The sequence below is a fragment of the Vipera ursinii genome (genome assembly GCF_947247035.1).
Source record: "Vipera ursinii genome assembly, chromosome: 2".
NCBI classification, from domain to species: domain Eukaryota; kingdom Metazoa; phylum Chordata; class Lepidosauria; order Squamata; family Viperidae; genus Vipera; species Vipera ursinii.
The window spans coordinates 27,512,909-27,530,654 of record NC_139513.1 but is presented as its reverse complement, the minus strand read 5'-3'; the positions used below and the strand labels follow the sequence as shown (position 1 = coordinate 27,530,654).

General features: G+C 42.8%; 1 protein-coding gene across 2 annotated transcripts in view; it reads right to left on the bottom strand.

Annotated features, from left to right (window-relative positions):
• Nucleotides 1-12,172: 12,172 nt before the first annotated feature.
• The window catches only part of LOC310636267 (laminin subunit beta-1-like), a 94,540-nt gene continuing 88,966 nt past the window's right edge, over nt 12,173-17,746 (bottom strand). For both annotated transcript variants that reach the window (XM_083355933.1, XM_083355934.1), the window contains 2 exons: nt 16,541-16,688; nt 12,173-14,756 (listed from right to left, as the gene is read on the bottom strand). In XM_083355933.1, the coding sequence (XP_083212059.1) occupies nt 14,623-14,756; nt 16,541-16,688 (282 nt within the window). In that variant the 3' untranslated portion in view covers nt 12,173-14,622. The remainder of the gene's footprint in view (nt 14,757-16,540; nt 16,689-17,746) is intronic.

The window sequence follows — 17,746 nt, the reverse complement described above, 5'->3', positions numbered from 1 at the left end:
AGGCCGCGCCTCTGACTCGGGACTGGCCCGGGTCACTCTTTTCTTCCTTGTCCCACCAGCAGCCGCTGTCCCCCCCCCCCCGCCCCAGCCGCTCACCTACCCCGCGCTGCGGGGAAAGAAAATAGCAGCTCGTCTCACGCCGGCGTCACGGCTGCTCCAAACATTCAACTTAGTCGGAAAAAGTTAGCAACAGGGCCGAAGGAAAAGCGCGGGCCGGATTCTGCTGGGATCTGGTGGTGCCCGAAAGCGCAAAACAGGCCCGCGCCCATTTGCAAACTCGGGTCTGCGCCGTCCTAAGTTTGGAAAACTTTGCGGGGATTCCCGATGGTTTGTTTCTTTGTTGGCTGGCATTCCAGGGCAGCTGTTTTAAGCCATTTGCGTCTAAAATGTTTCTTTCAAGTTCAGTGGCAGGCTCTACAGCAATTATTTTAAAAAAAGCAAGCCGGCTTTGCCGATTTATAATCTTTTTTTTCTCTCCTAGCTTTTCAAACAGAAGATGGCATCCTTACAATTGTCCTGAGAAGCAAGCTGCATTCTGAGGTGCCAATTATTGTTCGCATCTCCAAAACGTGACCCTTATTTGCTTAGTAAATTGTCAGGCCAGGGTTTTGTTTTTTATTCCAGAAGATCCGGGGTGCTCAAATGATTATATCTGTACACTTGGGGCAGCAATTTTCAATTCAGTGTTTTAAAGCAATTTATGACAATCTGTTATTAGCCCTTCTGCTTAGTTATGATAAAGTGGAGTTTGTAAGGATTAATAAATACAGTTCAGATGGATTAGTCTGATATTGGCATATCCTGAAGTTTTGAAAAGTTGGAATGTGCTCTTTGCTGCCTGGTAAAATGTTGCTTGGTTAAGAAAATACAGCGAGGGAGCAGGTTGAAGAATAGCCAAGTCTTCTCTGGTTTCTTGGCTTGTGGCAGGCATTGTACAAACACAAAAGGATTTCTTCTCTAAACATAACAAGATAAACTTGTGGCAGTTCAAAAACTAACACATTTATTCTGATGTGGGCTTTCACAGATTACATTAGTTTCAAAAGCTCATTCACAATAAATAAATCAGTGTTTAAAGTACTGTATTTATTTATTTATTTTTGCAACAGATTAATAGCCAGTCTTAAAAGTCATGCTACGTCAACCAGTTGTGCTGGCCACTAGATAGTTTTAAAGGAGGGCTGGATCTATTTGTTGCTTTTGTGACATGGTATCTCATTGGGCGCTTCCATGTTTGGGTCATTGCCACTGAAACTGGAATTTAACCACAGATATTGATGGAGAGGTTAGAATGCAGTATTGCAGACTAACTCTGCCCAGTGCCAGGAGTTTGATCCTGTCCCGCTCAAGATTGACTCAATCTTCCATCCTTCTGAGGTCAGTAATATGAGGACCCAGTTTGTTGGGGGCAGTATGCTGACTGCAAACTGTTTAGAGAGTGCTGTAAAACACTATGAAGTAGTGCTTCATAGTATATAAGTCTAAGTGCTATTGCTATTACTATATTCTTTGACAATCATTCTGTATTTTTAGTTAAAAAAGCATTCTTCAGATGGATTCCACATGAATTAAGTGTGAAATTAAATGAACCTTTATTGTCAAAGTACAAAGTACATTGAGATTAGCTGAGCCTCCCTTTGTGCTCCCACCCCCCAACACACAGTGACAACAGACCCTCCATCTTACTACACCATATGAACCAACTACACACACCGGCCTCCCAAGTCAATTCTGCATAAAATTCACAAAAGTTATTTCTCATTCAAAAGCCTAACAGCCCACGGATAAAAGCTGTTTTTCAGCCTATTGGTGTGGCTGGCTATACTCCTATATCTCCTACTTCGATGGTAGGAGAGTAAAGAGATACCGTCCAGAGTGTGAGTCATTCCTGAGAATTTTCCTCTTCCAAGGCAACGAGCCCTGGCGATGTCATCCAGTGGTGTCAGGGGACAGCCCACAATGTCTTGTGCTGTACTCACCACCCTCTGTAATACTTTCCTATCCGCGGCTGTCAGACCAGCATACCAAACCACAATACCATACGAGGACACTATAGTAGACCAGTAAAAGAGGGTCATAAGCCGTTGTTCTACCCTGTTCTTCCGCAAGACCCTAAGAAAGTGAAGCCTCTGTTGGGCCTTTCTAACCACCTGGTGTTAACTTTCCAGGTCAGATCTTCACAGACGTAGACTCCCAGAAATTTAAAGGAGGAAACTCTCCACACAGTCCTCCCCGATGTAAAGTGGGGCAGGTTCCTCCTTTTTTCTCCGGAAGTCTAGCACCATCTCTTTCGTCTTGCCGATGTTCAGGTGCAAGTTGTTGTTACTACACCATATGGATAGTTTTTGTACCTCCGCCCTGTATGCTGTCTCATCCCCACCTGTAATGAGACCCACCACAGTTATATCATCTGCGAACTTAATTATCGCAGTGGATGGGTCAGATGATACACAGTCATATGTGTATGAAGAGTACAGGTAGGGGCTAAGCACACAGCCCTGTGGCGAGCCGGTGCAAAGCTTCACGGTGGTTGACAAAGCAGACCCGACCCTCCCTGTTTGTAACCAGTCCCTGAAAAAGTCTTGAATCCAATTGCAGATGGCGGGGGAAGAATTTCAAGTCAGTCAGCTTCTCGATGAGAGTGCTCGGCAAAATGGCATCCTGACATAACTGCGTGCACTCGAATTTTCCAGGAGTTACACTCCCCACTGCTGAGCAGAAGTGCTACACTATGCACCCATCCTTAAGATGGTAGAAAACTACCCAAAATAACATTTTGGGACTCCACTGCCAGCCCCTCCTTATTTCTACTGCACTTCATGTCATGGTGTGAGGACTAAGTAAGGGCAAAGTCATAGCGACATGACAGAAAAAAATAATTTAATTTAATTTAATGAATTGATAAGGTTACCCAGTCTTGACACTGAGATTCCAAGTGGTGCATAGACCATTAGAAAATAAAATGAGAATTCTGTTAAAATCCAGACAACCAGGAAATCCCAATTCTATCCCTTTCTCGATGGAAAACCCAATAATCTCAGCCATAAAATCTGAAGGAAAAATCAAGTTTTTAACTGCCTTTCTGATGGCCAACGAGGTTGGGGCCAGCTCTATCCCTGAGGAGATTTGGAATGATTAGCTGAGAGCACAGCAGAAAGTTCATCTCTTGGGTACCATCAGATGGGATTGTTTCAGGAAGAGATATAGAGCATGGCCATGGCGGAGAGGGCTTTACAACTCCTGGTACTTTGTTAGCCAGTGTTTTACCCTCCTATCATCCAATTTCCCTCGATATGGCCGAGAACCTTCGCAGCCGGGACATCTACTGACTTTGCCACCCAGCAGGCTTTTACATTTTGACGAGTAACTGTCTAATTTCCTTTGACTTCCGTCCCCTGTAAGACTCTGAAGGACCCAGGTGCCGAGCCACTGTGAGAGAGTGGCTTGGAGGTACCATCTGCTATGCCCGCTAGAGGTGAGAGCTCTATGGGGGCAGGCCTTACCCTGGATGTATCTTCCATTCCACAGCTCTCCTTGGATGATCATATAGGAGCTGTGGCTAGGGGGGCCTTCGCTCAGGTTTGCCTGGTGCATCAGTTGCGGCCCTATCTAGACCGGGATGCCTTGCGCACAGTCACTCATGCACTCGTGACCTCCCGTTTGGACTACTGCAATGCTCTCTACATGGGGCTGCCCTTGAGGACTACTCAGAGGCTCCAGCTGGTGTAGAATGCAGCCGTGCGAGTGGTGGTGGGGGCTTCCCGATACTCCCATGTAACACCTCTACTCCGTGAGCTGCATTGGCTTCCGGTTGTCCTCCGGGTAAGATTCAAGGTGCCGGTTACGACCTATAAAGCCCTAAATGGCATGGGTCTGGGTTACTTACGGGAGCATCTGCTGCCGGCATCAATTTCCCTTCGTCCAGTGCGCTCCCACAGAGAGGGCCTCCTTAGGGTGCCGTCGGTCAAAGAGTGTTGACTGGCGGCCCCCAGGGGGAGGGCGTTCTCTGTGAGCGCGCCAGACCTTTGGAACCGTTTACCGGTGGAGCTCCGGATGGCTCCCGACCTTTGCTCCTTCCGACGTGACGTAAAAACATATTTATTTGAACAAGCCGGCCTGGTCTGATGGGTTTAGGGGTATTTTAACATTTTGTATTAATCTATTTAATTGGGCTATTGTATTTAATATTTCTTTTAATTTTTATATATTACACCGCCCTGAGTCCTTCGGGAGAAGGGCGGTATAAAAATTAAATTAAATTATTATTATTATTATTATTATTATTATTATTATTATTATTATTATTATTATTATTATTATTATTATTATTATTATAGCATGTAGGACAGAGAGAGATACCTTTGGGAACAGGCGGTCCCACAAATAACCCTGTGCCATGGAGAGCCTTATAGATGATAACACCTTGAATTTCACCTGGAAGACAATGGGAAGCCAATGCAGCCCACAAAATAGTAGTGTTACATAAGCCTACTGCAGTGTGTCCACCACACATTTTAAGACACCCTCTTTGGACTCCACTTTTGTCCTGTCTCCCAACACCGGCCCTTCCCTCTTAAGGAAGGTTATTTAGAGGGCCATGATGGAAGCAGATTATCTGACCCTTTTCAGTCAGGGTTCAGTTCCACTTAGTGTACTAACATGGCCTTGGTTGTGCTTGAGGATGACCTCTGGAGGGCCCCAGAGTGGGGTAGTGCATCTGCCCTGGCCCTCCTGGATCTCTTAGCAGCATTTGATTCTGCTGAGCCAGCGTTCAACTGGACTGACTCTGGGGATGGGGGGAGGGTACTATTTTGCAAGGGTTCTCCTCCTTCCTCTGTGGCAAGTTTCATGTGGCATTGGGTGTGGGTAAGAAGTTAAACCCTTGGCGACTGCAATGAGGGGTGCCTCAGAGCTCTGGGGTTTTTTTTGCCCCTCTTTGTTGACATTTACACAATTTCTACAATGCTCTCCACACGGAGATGCCCTTGAAGACAATCCAGAAATCACAAGTGGTTGAGAATGCAGTGGTGTGTGCAGTTTTGGGCATCAAAAGGTGATCCATGTTGTATCGCTACTGCATGATCTGCCCTGGCTTCCAGTTCTTTTCCAGGTGCAATTCAATGTGCTAGTTATCCTCTTTAAAGCCGTGAATGGCATGTGTGGCCAAGTTAGTTGTGGGATGGCCTCTCCCTGAGTGTATCTGCCTGCTCCAAACCAGATCCAATACTGTGGGCATTCTCTGCGTCCTTTCCCTTAGTTATGTTATGGTTTCAGTCTGTTTAGTGCGCATGTCTAGAAGAAGTTCCCACAGTTTTTTCTTTATTGTTTTATTCACTTTGCTGTTACTGTCTGTTACGTTAGGATGTAGTTAGCTAGCTCTCTTTATAATATATATTTAGTTTTTATATTTTTGTAATTAAAAGGTATTTAGTAAGATTATGCATCATGTTTTTATTGCCTTCCTGCATGCACATCATGCATTCTCCAAAGCACGGTCCGTCGCCCTCTACAAAGGTGTTTTTTTTACCTTGACATGGGAAGGGGGACCTGTGGTGAGCCTTTTTGGTAGCTACCACTAACTTTTGGAGGGCCCTTCTCCCTGAGATCTGGAGGGCCCTACCTTCCTAGTTTTCGGGAAAACTTTTTCCCAGAAGCGTTGGGATAGTGTGTTGGCTGGAGCCCAAACAAGTAGAAGAAATAGAACAGAACAGAATAGAATAGCATAGAGCTGGAAGAGACCTTGGAGGTCTTCTAGTCCAGCCCCCTGCTCAAGCAGGAGAACCCATGCCATCTCAGACAAATGATTGTCCAGTCTCTTCTTCAAAATCTCCAGTGATGGAGCACCCACGATTTCTGGGAGTAAGCTGTTCCACTGGTTGATTGTCCTCACTGTCAGGAAGTTTCTCCTCAATTCCAGGTAGCTTCTCTCTTTGATCAGCTTCCAGCCATTGTTTCTCGTCCTTCCCTCTGGTGCTCTGGTGAACCACCTCACCCCTTCTGCCTTGTGGCAGCCCTTCAGATACTGGAACACAGCTATCATGTCTCCCCTATTTCTTCTTTTCTTTAGACTAGCCCAGGGGTCAGCAACCTGAAACAGTGAAAGAGCCACTCGGAACCGGTTCCCTCACAAAAGGATAAACTGGGAGCCGCAAAAAATGTGTGCGCATGCACGTACATGCGCGCATGCGCATAACAGGGTTTGACTGAAGAGTGGAGCCAAGGCGAGATATGCACCTACCCTGCATATTTGAATTGATTGGTTGAACTTTTTTAGTCCCACTTTTTTTTTTTTGGACTGCACATAGCAGAAGACTGGGAGCCGCAGGAGACGGCTGAAAGAGCCGCATGTGGCTCCGGAGCCGCGGGTTGCAGACCTGTGGACTAGCCAAACCCAAATCCTGCAGCCATTCTTCGTATGTTTTGGTCTCCAGGCCTTTGATCATCTTAGTTGCTCTTCTCTGAATTTTTTTTTTCAAACTCTCTACATCTTTTTTTGTGATATGGTGACCAAAATTGGCTGCAGTATTCGAGGTGTGGTCTTACTAGGGCTTTATAAAGCGGTACTAATACTTTGTGTGATCTTGATTCTGTGCCTCTGTTTATACAACCCAGGATTGAATTAGCCTTTTTGGTTGCTGCTGCACACAGTTGGCTCATACAGTAGTGGTCAGTTGAATGTGAGGGGTGTGTTGTTGGGGGGTGGGGGTGGAGGATTTTTATGATGGTTTTACAGTTTGTATTGTTTTACTATTGGTTGTATATAAGATGGGAAGCTATATAAATATTTCAAATAAATAAAATTGTAGCTCCCAGCTGGTTTTCAATGGCAGTCACAGGTAGAGTTCATTGCAGTAATCCAGCCAGGAGGTCACTAGGGCGTGACAGAGAGCAGGGCCTCCCAATCCATGGTGTAACTAGCACACAGTATGAAATTGTGCAGAGATCATCTTTGTGACAGCTGCCACCTGCTCTTCATAATGCTGTGCATGTAATGGTGTGTTTGTGCCATGATTATGTACAAGTGAAAAAAGGGACTATGTGATGATCCAATTAATTATTCTCCTGGAATTTTTCTAGTGTTGCTTTTCTTCTGTATTGCTGTTGTAATCACACACAAAAAATCTCTCAAGTTTTGGGGGAAGAACCCACAGGTGGAGATGCTTGTGTTAGAAATGATATGACCGATGACATCAGGAAGGTGTACCTAACACAGTTTGATAGACACACATTGTTTATAACCTTTGCATTGGGTAGCACTTTATAATCCTTTTTTTAAAAAAAACAACAGTGAATGCTAAGTATTTTCTGCTAAGTATTAAAATATTCCAAAACATTGCTTCAGTAGAAGGATGCCATTTCTGATTCAAAGGAACATTATACAGTAAGATTTGGGGGGGGGCATTTTGTGGGTGGCAACAGCTGAGATTTGAATTTGTAAGAAGTAGCTGTTTTACACCAAATAGATCTTTATGATAACTGATGTTTTCACAAGGGACACTCAGTTACAGGTTGTCTTTGACTTACAACCATTCATTTAGTGACTGTTTAAGTTACAACAGCATTGAAAAAAGTGACATAAAACTGTCCTTGCACTTACAAACACTGTAACATCCCCACAGTCACTTGATCAGAATTTGGGCAGTTGGCAACCCACATGTGGGTTACATGACTGCCCTTTGCAACCTTTCCAGCCAGCTTCTGACATGCAATGTCAATAAGGGAAGCCGGATTTGTTTAATGACTGCATAATTCATGTAATTCATAACTCACGTAATTCATGTGATTGTCTTAACAACAGTAGCAAAATGGCTCATAAAATCAGGCATGACTTGTTTAACAACTGCCTTGCTTAGCAATGGAAATTCTGGACCAGTTGTTGAGGACTATTCATAGTCAGGCTCTCTTTTCTCATTTATAGCCCCCATATCAATACCGCTGATGGAGAATAAAACCAAGCCATGTAAAAAAAAGTACAATAATCCAGAGACCATGGAAAATCGGCTGCAATTCCAGTTGCAATTTATGGACCAAGAGGGTTTGGTATATATATTTGGAAGAAAGCCATGGTCTGTCTAGAACTGCTCTTTCAGCAACACAATGATGACAGTCTAATTAGTAGGACACACAAATTCAACCCTCCTGGATAACTGAGAGTCTGGATAAGCCTCTAATTTTGCTTTCAATAGCAGCCAGATGTTTCTGGGAAGTTTACAAACTAGACATCAGTATAAACTTCTCAGTGTAATGTCTGTAATGATTAATGCTACCGCAGAACATGGATATTAATTTTAGCTGTAGTACAACCATATAGCAATTCAATTTATATAACTGAGAACTGTTGCTCTTACCAGTCTTATATGGCTGTTCTCAGCCCATATGAATGTTCATGAAATATTGCTGGATTTTTCTATTCTGTTCCAGTATTTTGTTTCCATAGTGAGGATTCAAAAATTTCTTCCTCGGTGTATTGTTATTATGGCAGACAACTAAAAGCCTCAGTGAAGCCTCTAAATGTAATTTTATGGAGTTTTATGGTACTTTAAAATTGTTTTAAACATCTGCAGAGTGGTGAGCACAGATTTACAAGAGAAGGGGACACATCCTTATATGAACGACAAAACTTTTCTTTGACCCATGTAGGAATGTATCTTTGCTTTTTAAAAAAAGACTGAATTATCTAAGATGGTATAAGATACCCAACATATACTAAGAAAGAGTGATTTTCGTTCTTAACGGTACTGCAATGAGGTCTATTTTGTGGTCATAAACTGTCCTGAAATGCAACAATCTCCAGTATTTTTTCTTATCTCTGATTCTTAGAGAGTTTGGCCAGGGAACAGTCCAGGTTATATACTTAAAGAATTACATTTGAAAGATCCTTTGGAAAGATCATCAAGAACAAAGAAAGAAAGACATGGAAAAGATATTGAATTCAAGGGCTGGAAAATCTCCATTCTAGAACTGGGCAGTCATTCCATTGTCCGAGGCTATCTCCCTCATAGGCTAGTATGAGTTGAAAATAAAATCATGAGTTCTTGTCAAAAAGGGCTTGTTTGTGTCACGGCTGCAAGTGTGGAAAAATATTTTTTTTTTCTTTTCTATCAATTCCACACACTGCACTCTGACTCTCTACAGCGTATCTGTGAGTTCCAAAGGCTATAACTGTGAATGGGAAATGTCTAGAAATTAAAATTATTTTTCTACAGGAAAAATAACACTCCGGAAGTGGGGGGAGGGATGGGCTAATTTCCCTTTTTCCGAAGCTGACCTCCTTGGGTGTTCAAAGGAATGTAGCTCTCCATTTCTGAATGTCACTTGCAGACTCTACAAGTGAAGAACACGGGTGCAGGGAGCTGATCTGCTCCAGTTGTTACAGATAAAGCACAACAAACTCATCCACAACTATGTTGTTATGTTGTCCTGGCATTTCAAAAAAGAGAGAGGATGGTCTGCATTCCAGTTTGTCAGATTAATTCCACTTTCTATGGCTCCAGGCTCAAGAATTCAGCTTCTACAGTAGTTCCCTTGGTGAATAATCTGGTTTTAAATGTTCTTTCACAAGTAGAGGGCTGGCTAGTATATAATCTGTACTAGTTGACTTGCCAGTGTCATGTCCGCCTATTTCTTAATACAGTACCCATTCCCCCCCCTGCCCCCGCTCCTCCCTGCACTGGGCGGACAGACTCCCATCCTTGCTAAGGAGAGCGGACTCCAGCTTTTCTCATGTACAAAGTGGGCTGGTCTTCCCGACGGGCTGGAATGTGCTTCCCCTAGCTTGCTCCTTTTCATGCAGGAGAGCTGAGCACAGTTCTTAATTCTCTAATGCAAGTTAGGCATGTCTCCCTCTCTCCCTTTTAGGTGAGGTGGGATCCTTCGAGGGATCGTTCCACTGCCAGTCGGAGATTCCAGAAAGGGACCTTCTCTGAGGGTACAAAATGAAACGGACCTATCAAGTTCCACCCATGCTGGCGGTTGCTGCTCTGAGGCTGTACGGTCGGGAAGGGACAGCAAAACAAAGATTCCTCACTCAGAGCTAAAGGCCAGTTTGTCAAAAGCATGCACTGCACATCCAACAAATCCAGCAGTCTGGACTGTCCAACCCTGACTGCTTCAATCAGCTGATTCATTCTAAAAGGGCAATCTTATTTCCAGCTGCAGAATGTTATCTTGTTTCTACTGTCAATCTAGGAATAATCCTTTAGGGCGGCTTTGCTCCGGGAGACATACTGTAAATACTTCCCTTCCTCTGCCAAGCTCTGTGAATTTCGGCAAGTCATTTCCACATAAAAGCTATATGAGAGGGGGAAAAAATCAGTGTGATATGATAAAAAAGGCTGCTTATCTATTTTGTGAACTAAGAACATTTGGAACCTTGGCAGGACTTCTTAGCTAGAAAATAAGAACTAATTCTTTTTGATCAATTGATCAATCAATCTCTCTCTCTCTGTGTGTGTGTAAAACTGAAATAATTAATAATACAGTGACAGACTGAAGCAGATGGATGAATATGAACAAATGAGTCATTGCCATGCAGGTTAGGTGACAGATTTCATTAGCCCCAAATTTATCCAACCTGTTGAGAAACAGATGGAAAATTATCACTGTATCCTAATCGGGGGGGAGCAGTAGACTTTTCTATGGCATTACGAACCTCATATTTACTATATAACCATCAAGCATTCCCATAATCATATGATCCAAAATTTGGAAGCTTGGCAAACGGCAGCATGTATTTACAATAATGGCAACATCCCAGGATCATGCGATCACCACTTGCAATCTTCCCAGATGACTTCTAAGAAGCAAAATCAGTGGGGAGAAGCTGGATTCACTTCTCGGGGGCAAAAAAGGTTGTAAAATCACTTGGCTCCTGCCTTTCTTAGCAATGGAAATTCTGATCTCAGTTGTCAAAGATTACCTGTTGGCAGGGCTTTTTTTCTCATAGAACTCTCAGAACGGAGTTCCGGCACCTTTTTTGGATGGAACCTTGTAGGGTAGGCAAGGCGGGTTGTATGACGTGTGTGAGATCCGGCACCTTTTTCTTTTACAAAAAAAGCCCTGCCTGTTGGTATCTAGAAATAAGCGTAGCAGTGTTCTTTCCTTTTATTTAAAGACCATGTTTAGCTTCTGCTGTTAATCCTTTCTCTTAATACCGTGGGTGTGATAAAAGCAGAGAGATCTGATATTGTTGTGAAAAAGACTCACGTATGTTTAATTTTTGTCTGACCCCTACACATTTTCTCCCCATGTTGGCTGAGAATGACGAGGGTTCGAGTCCAATATGTTTGGAAAACACTAGGATAGGCAAGTCTTTATTAAAAGCATAGGCCAGGAAAAATTGCCTCAGCAAAGAAAAAGGGATTCCCAAAGATCTTTCCTTCACAAGCAGATACGGTAAAACCAAAAGCTCTAGCTGCATTTTCAGAGTTCAGGGTTCACAGGAATTCCTTGAAGCATAAATAAGATTAGTATATCAGGAGGCCCAGATATATAAGTACATACCAGAAAATCAGAAAGGTCAAAGGCTTTATTACTACAAGGAGAGAACATTTTAAAATTCCCCTTTGTAGAAGTGGCACCCTTATTTTCCATCCTGTGGCTGAATTAGACATGGCCCATTCGGCCAATAAAACAGGGAAGAATTCAGAACACACGTCTAGTTCCATTAAGTTAGGAAAACTCAAGAGGCATTTCTTTATCTCCAGATAATTACATCTGTAAACAGGAAAACATTAAACGGAGGAGGGTACACTATATTGGGATAAATATCGAACTAATTGGCTTTGAAACGCAGTCTTCCCTAGGGAAGTAGGTAGAAATGGCTGTGGAAATCAAACTGAATGATGGATGGAATGAAAAGAAAGAAAAAGCAAAGACTTCATGAAATCTAAGATGGCCTTCAGTGCCAGCTGTACTGTACCGGATGGGTCTGAAGGGGAGGAGAGATGTAAATAAAGTAAAACTTTCATTAATTGATTATTCTGCTTTTGCCATTATGGTTAAAAGGGAATTTCCTACCTCATCTCAACAAATCATCTCTAACTGATCATTGGCTAAGCTGTCCAATTCTCCATCTCCATACAATCAATTCTGGTGGAAAGTTCATCAACAGCCTATGGCAGGGGTGTCAAACTCAATTTCATTGAGGGCCGCATTAGCACTGAGATTGCCCTCGTGGGGGGTGGGGGGGTTATGGCCATGGTGGGTGTGGCCTATTGGGTGAGTGTGGCTAGAGTGCGTATGGCCTACTGGGTGGGCATGGCCAGCTCTACATCGTTCGCATCAAGGGTGCCTATGGGGGCCTGGGTAGGAGTGGGACAGATCTGAGGGTCTCTGGCAGAAGGAGGGTCTCTGGGCCAGGGCCAGGGCCAAGGCAGTGGGGGCCGTTCCCTCACTGTTTTCAGGATGGCTTCGTGGGCTGGATCTGGCCCCCGGGCCTTGTGTTTGACATGTCTGGCTTATGGGGAACCCTCTTCTCTCCTTACATTTTGCTGCAGTACGGGGGAATAAGAGAACTAGAGTTCACCCTAAGGTATTAGGATTACAATAGGTGTGGATCTGTTTCACTCTTTTTTATTATTCCCAGCCCAACAGAATGTTGGAAATAAATTATGTAAAGGGATTTAGGCTTATGCCTGTCTATCCGTCTGCCTATATGTCTTTCCATCAGCAAAACTGATGCAAACTGGATCATATTTGAGGGGGGTGCGCATGGGAAGAAATCAACAAAAGAAAAATGGAGTTGGAAAATGGGATAGATCTGATGGGGAATAATAAAGTTCAGAAACAGGCATCCCAGTCCCCATTAGGGGACTGGAGGCTGAAACATAAAGAAAGGTTGCTGGAATTGTGTACGACATGGTAGCAGTGTTCCAATATCTCAGGGGTTGCCACAAGGAAGAGGGAGTCATGTTATTCTCCAGAGCAGCTGAAGACAGGACAATGGATGGAAACTAATCAAGGAGAAAAGCAACCTGGAGAAATTTCGTGACAGTTAGAACAATTAATCAGTGGAACGACTTGCCTCCAGAAGTTGTGGATGCTCCAACACTGGAAGCTTTAAAGATGAGATTGGACAACCATTTGTCTGAAATGGTATAGGGTTTCCTGCAGGGGGTTGGACTAGAAGACTTCCATGGGCCCTTTCAACTCTTGTCATTCTGTTATCCCTATGGGAGACCCATAATAGAATGCTACCAACTGCTTTATTCTTAAGCCCCACTTATCCTGGTCATGTGACCCAGAATGGAGCCACTCTTAAGGGGTTGGAAAGAATTCCAGAAGCCATGCTAAGCATGCTTTCCATGATTAGTTTTTTTTAAAAAAAATAATACTAATGTGTGCTGATGGCTATAATTGGTAACCCAAAACACTCATTACTGGCATTAACTCACTAACAAGTACCTCATCTGGAGAAGGACCTAGGAGACCTTCAATAAGTATTCACAGGAGGTGAATATTGGGTCATGGCCCGCAGTCGTCTCCAAACCAGTGGTGTCGGATTTAAAATCATACGATAGTAAGTTGAAAAGGACCATGGAGATCTAGTAAGTCCAACACCTGCCCAGGGAAGAAATCTTTATACCATGTCATGCAAATGGTTAGTCAGCCTTTGTTTGAAAACCACCAGCTCCCATGATTCCAGCAGGGGGACCGTTTCGCTGCTTAACAGTTGTCACGACTAGGGAAATTCTCCTAATTTTGAGTTTGTACTTGTGTAGCTGTAATCAACACCTGGTTGCAAATTGATGACTATTGGAGTTGAGGGAACCAGGATAGGAAAATCTCTTTTAGAAAATTATTAATCATTTTTACATTTATGTGCATTACTTTATTAAAAAAAATAAGGACACAAATAATTAAAAAGATGTCAGGAAAGGGAACTGATCAGTAGTCTTGAATGGCAGTAGGTTAAATTCGGTTTTTATGGCACTCATATTGGCAGCCTGGACGATACAGAAATTATAGTTGTTTCCACACTATAATGAAAATAACTTTGTGAATCGTAGGACGAGGTTGTTGAACGAGGAAGTTTTTCCATGACTAGGATAACAATTTTGATGCTTTCAAATCATGGTTGACTTGTGGCAATTGCCCGGACAAGTCTCTGCTGTTTTCTTGGCAAGATTGCAGAAGTGCTTTACCCGTGCCTATTTTCTAGGGAAGAGTGAGTGACTGGCCCAAGGTCACCTAGCTGGTTCATCCCTTAAGGCAGGACTAAAACTCATAATCTCCTGGTCTCTAGTCTAGTGCCTTAACCACTGCACCAAACTGGTTCCCATTCTGCGACTACAACGGAAATATTCTATCTGTCCAGCTGATACGTATCTTCAGAAACTGGCCTATGTTCCAGAATCCTGGGTCAAAACATGGTCTAGACTCATTGTTTCTACAAAATATTCACATTAGAATCATCCTATTAATATCTGATCCCGGGTGGATTTAAGTGCTACAGTCAGTTGAGGATGAAATGATCTGGATTACATTAAAACTCTGGATTTACCGCCAAAGCCTTGTCTCTTAAGAAACCAGTTATGGACATCAGTAGAAAGCACCATACCATCGTTGTGTTTGGAGCTGGCAGGAAGCCAAGCCAGAGGGCTGTCCACAGAAGCCTTGAACTTAGCAGGTAGCGTAGGCAGTGGCTTTCTCTTGGATATACTTCAGTAATCCCTTTGCAGTTTCCTCCAACTCCTGCAGTTTTGTGGTTTTGCTTGTCATTTCTTTCTCATTGTCCTCAAAGCGCTTCTCCAATTCTGAAAGAATAGCCAGAATTTTTTTTAAAAAAGCTGGGACATTACAGTCTCTGGAACACTTTCTGGGTGTCTCTCAAAAGCAGAGGATTTATAATTCTGCAACACCCAGAATTCCTATCCAGCTTGGCAAAACTGCAGCTTTAGCTACACTAAGATGCAGACCAGGAATTCCATTGCACCTAAAGGCCCCAGATTAGGAAAGGCCGTCCTGAAGTAGCAAGGTTTTTTTTCTCTCTCTCTCTCTCCATTAAGAAGGGGAGTGAGGAGATGGATGAAACAAAATGCCAAAGCAATTAAATTATGAAAAGAAGAAATGACAGATTCAGATCCTTACTGTTACTTTAAAACTCAGAATTTGGGTGATAATAACGGCCCCGAACTTATTTTACAAAACTTGCCTTGCCTTGAATAGCTGCACTGATATTAATTTAAATCTCCCAGCATCTACTAAAGTGACATGCAAACCATTTCCCAAGTCAGAGTTTCCTTGAAATCATAACTTTTTTACTTTTGGACATTTTCTAAAAACTCCTGAGATAATTTTCGTCGTGCGACTTACTGTGCTATGTTCGCATGGTGTGCTTAACTAGGTCCCTAACTCCCTAAATAATCAGGATATTTATGATCCTCTGCTATTGTTCAGTGGGTTGCTTAGCCTGGGGTAATGGCACACTGGACTAGGTAATCTCAAAGGTACTGTTTTATTGAAAAGGTGACTGGACTGTTTTTTCCTTGAGGAAGAAGAAGAAAATGTTTCATTTCTCATCCTGTTCTGATGGTGGGGGGATAGAAGGATAGGTATTGACAGTTGAGATTGGATGGGGGTGAGTGGAAGGATAGATTCTTATAGGATTGGGGGTGGGAGGGGAATGGAAGGACTGTATTTCTTTGCAGTCATCTGGTTGTTAGCACTCTTCTTGAGACCTATTGAGGCCACTTGGGGATTTTATCTGTGCCCTCAAGATCACCTAAATCTGGGTGCAATTGGTTGTGAAATCTTCTTGGAACTGCTGCAAGGGCTGCATATTTGTTAGGCATATGGTGTTAGCCTACAATGTTGGGTTGAAAATATATTAACCATGATGTTATGTCTTTAAGATGTTAATTGGCCAATGGGTGTGTAAGTGTTCTCATGGCCATAAGAGGGAGCTAGTAACGTAGCTTCTTTCTCTCTCTGAATTCACTGCTCTCTACTATTACTGTTTTTGCTCTGTTACTGTGATAAACCTGAACTGTGTAGTGACCTCTGGACCGGTAAGAAGACTTTGTATTTTTGGATTACTCCTTGGACTGTTGCTATTGTGTATGACCTGGACTGTTTATTTTTGACTGTGCATTTTTTGTTCTTACACCACCTTAACGTAAACTACTTTTTGCTTTTACAACTCAGTGTACTCTTGTGGTTACTGTGTGACTCTTACTGCTCTCAGTACCCTTCCTTGTCTGTGCAACTCTTTGGTAGCACAAGGAGACCTCTGCACAACAATTCTTAACAATATTGTAAACTGGAGATAAGTGGTGTCTTATTCCTCCCCCTCTGTTGAGGGAGGGAGGGGTGTTCAGTTCTAACATGGATGGATTATTTCACTCTTCTTTCAAACCAATGGTCCTCTCTATCCAAAATGTGGATTTTTATACTGAACAATGTAGCGCTGGTCACATACCACCTGTCAGTAAAATATCCATAATCCCCACCAATTCTTATTTTTTGTATAATAGATTTGTATAATCAGAGAAGATACATGAGGTTGAGATTTAGCCAAACTCTCCTCTTGCATTCTCACCTTCCAGCTTTCTTTTGCTGCTGTTGGCCTTGTCTAGGAGATTCTGGGCTTCTTCCCTAAGATTTTTCAACCTGAGCAGGACATCCTTGGGCTGTTTCTCCAATTCGTTCTGCAATTTTTGGTAGTTCTGCTTCACCTCGTCTACCTCCTTAGAGACAGAAGGAAAAACATCATTACAAAGCAAATTGGTAGAAATTGGCCATCAATCCCGGAGTAAATATGGCTGAAGAATGGTGAAGTCGTTGCCCTTGAGCTAACAGCTAGTCTATTTCTAGCAAAGGAGGTAGATGAGGAAATTAGGTCCCAGAAATTAAGGACAGCATGTAGGTTTCTGTACCACTTTAATAATAGTGGATTTTGCAAGCCATTTATAAACTTCTAGGCAGATCAAATGAAATCATTACGTATCTCACAACTTATCCACGTCAGCAACCACCCAGCATTTTTCTCTTGATCTGCTTGATCACTTGATCGTTGGCTTGTCATTTACCATGTTTCTAGTCTGCTTGCAGGCCTTATTTTTGGCACTCTGTATACTTGTATCGGTGACAAATATTTCTCCTGCAATCCTACTGATCCCTGTTTTCCAGATATTCTAATAACAGATGTAAAGCATACAACAGGGTAACATCTGGCACAATGAACATATACACGCACATAGATTAATAGATTGTGGGCTCATTCTTCTGTTCCCTAAACCGTGATATAAACAAATTTTGATAATCATTTTAATACGCCATAACTTCATGATCTTGCCTCTTGGGCTGTTTTTCAAAGGCAGATTTAGCTATTTCAGTTTTAATGAACAGAGGTCTTTTGTATTTTTTTTGAATTTCTGCTATGGACTTGATCTAGTATGCTTTCTTTAATTTGTTTAATTCAATTTAGTCATAGCTTGACTCTGAATCTATTCTAGGCAGCTCACAATGTAGCAAAACAAGATAAAAGCACAATACTGTACAAAATAGATTGACAAGATGGGATGCAACCACTCCATAGAAAAACATGCACAAAGCCCACATTTAACAAGGGGCTCCATCCCACCCTCACTCAAAGCCTGAGCAAATGCTTCATCGAGGATATGACTGATGATTAGGGAATGGGGTTTGCTCAGCATCTAATGGCCACTTTAGTCTGCCGTAAGAATGTCTGCTCTTCTCTCGTTCTCAGGCATTGCCCTCCATTGCCATGGGGGGGCATGAGAGA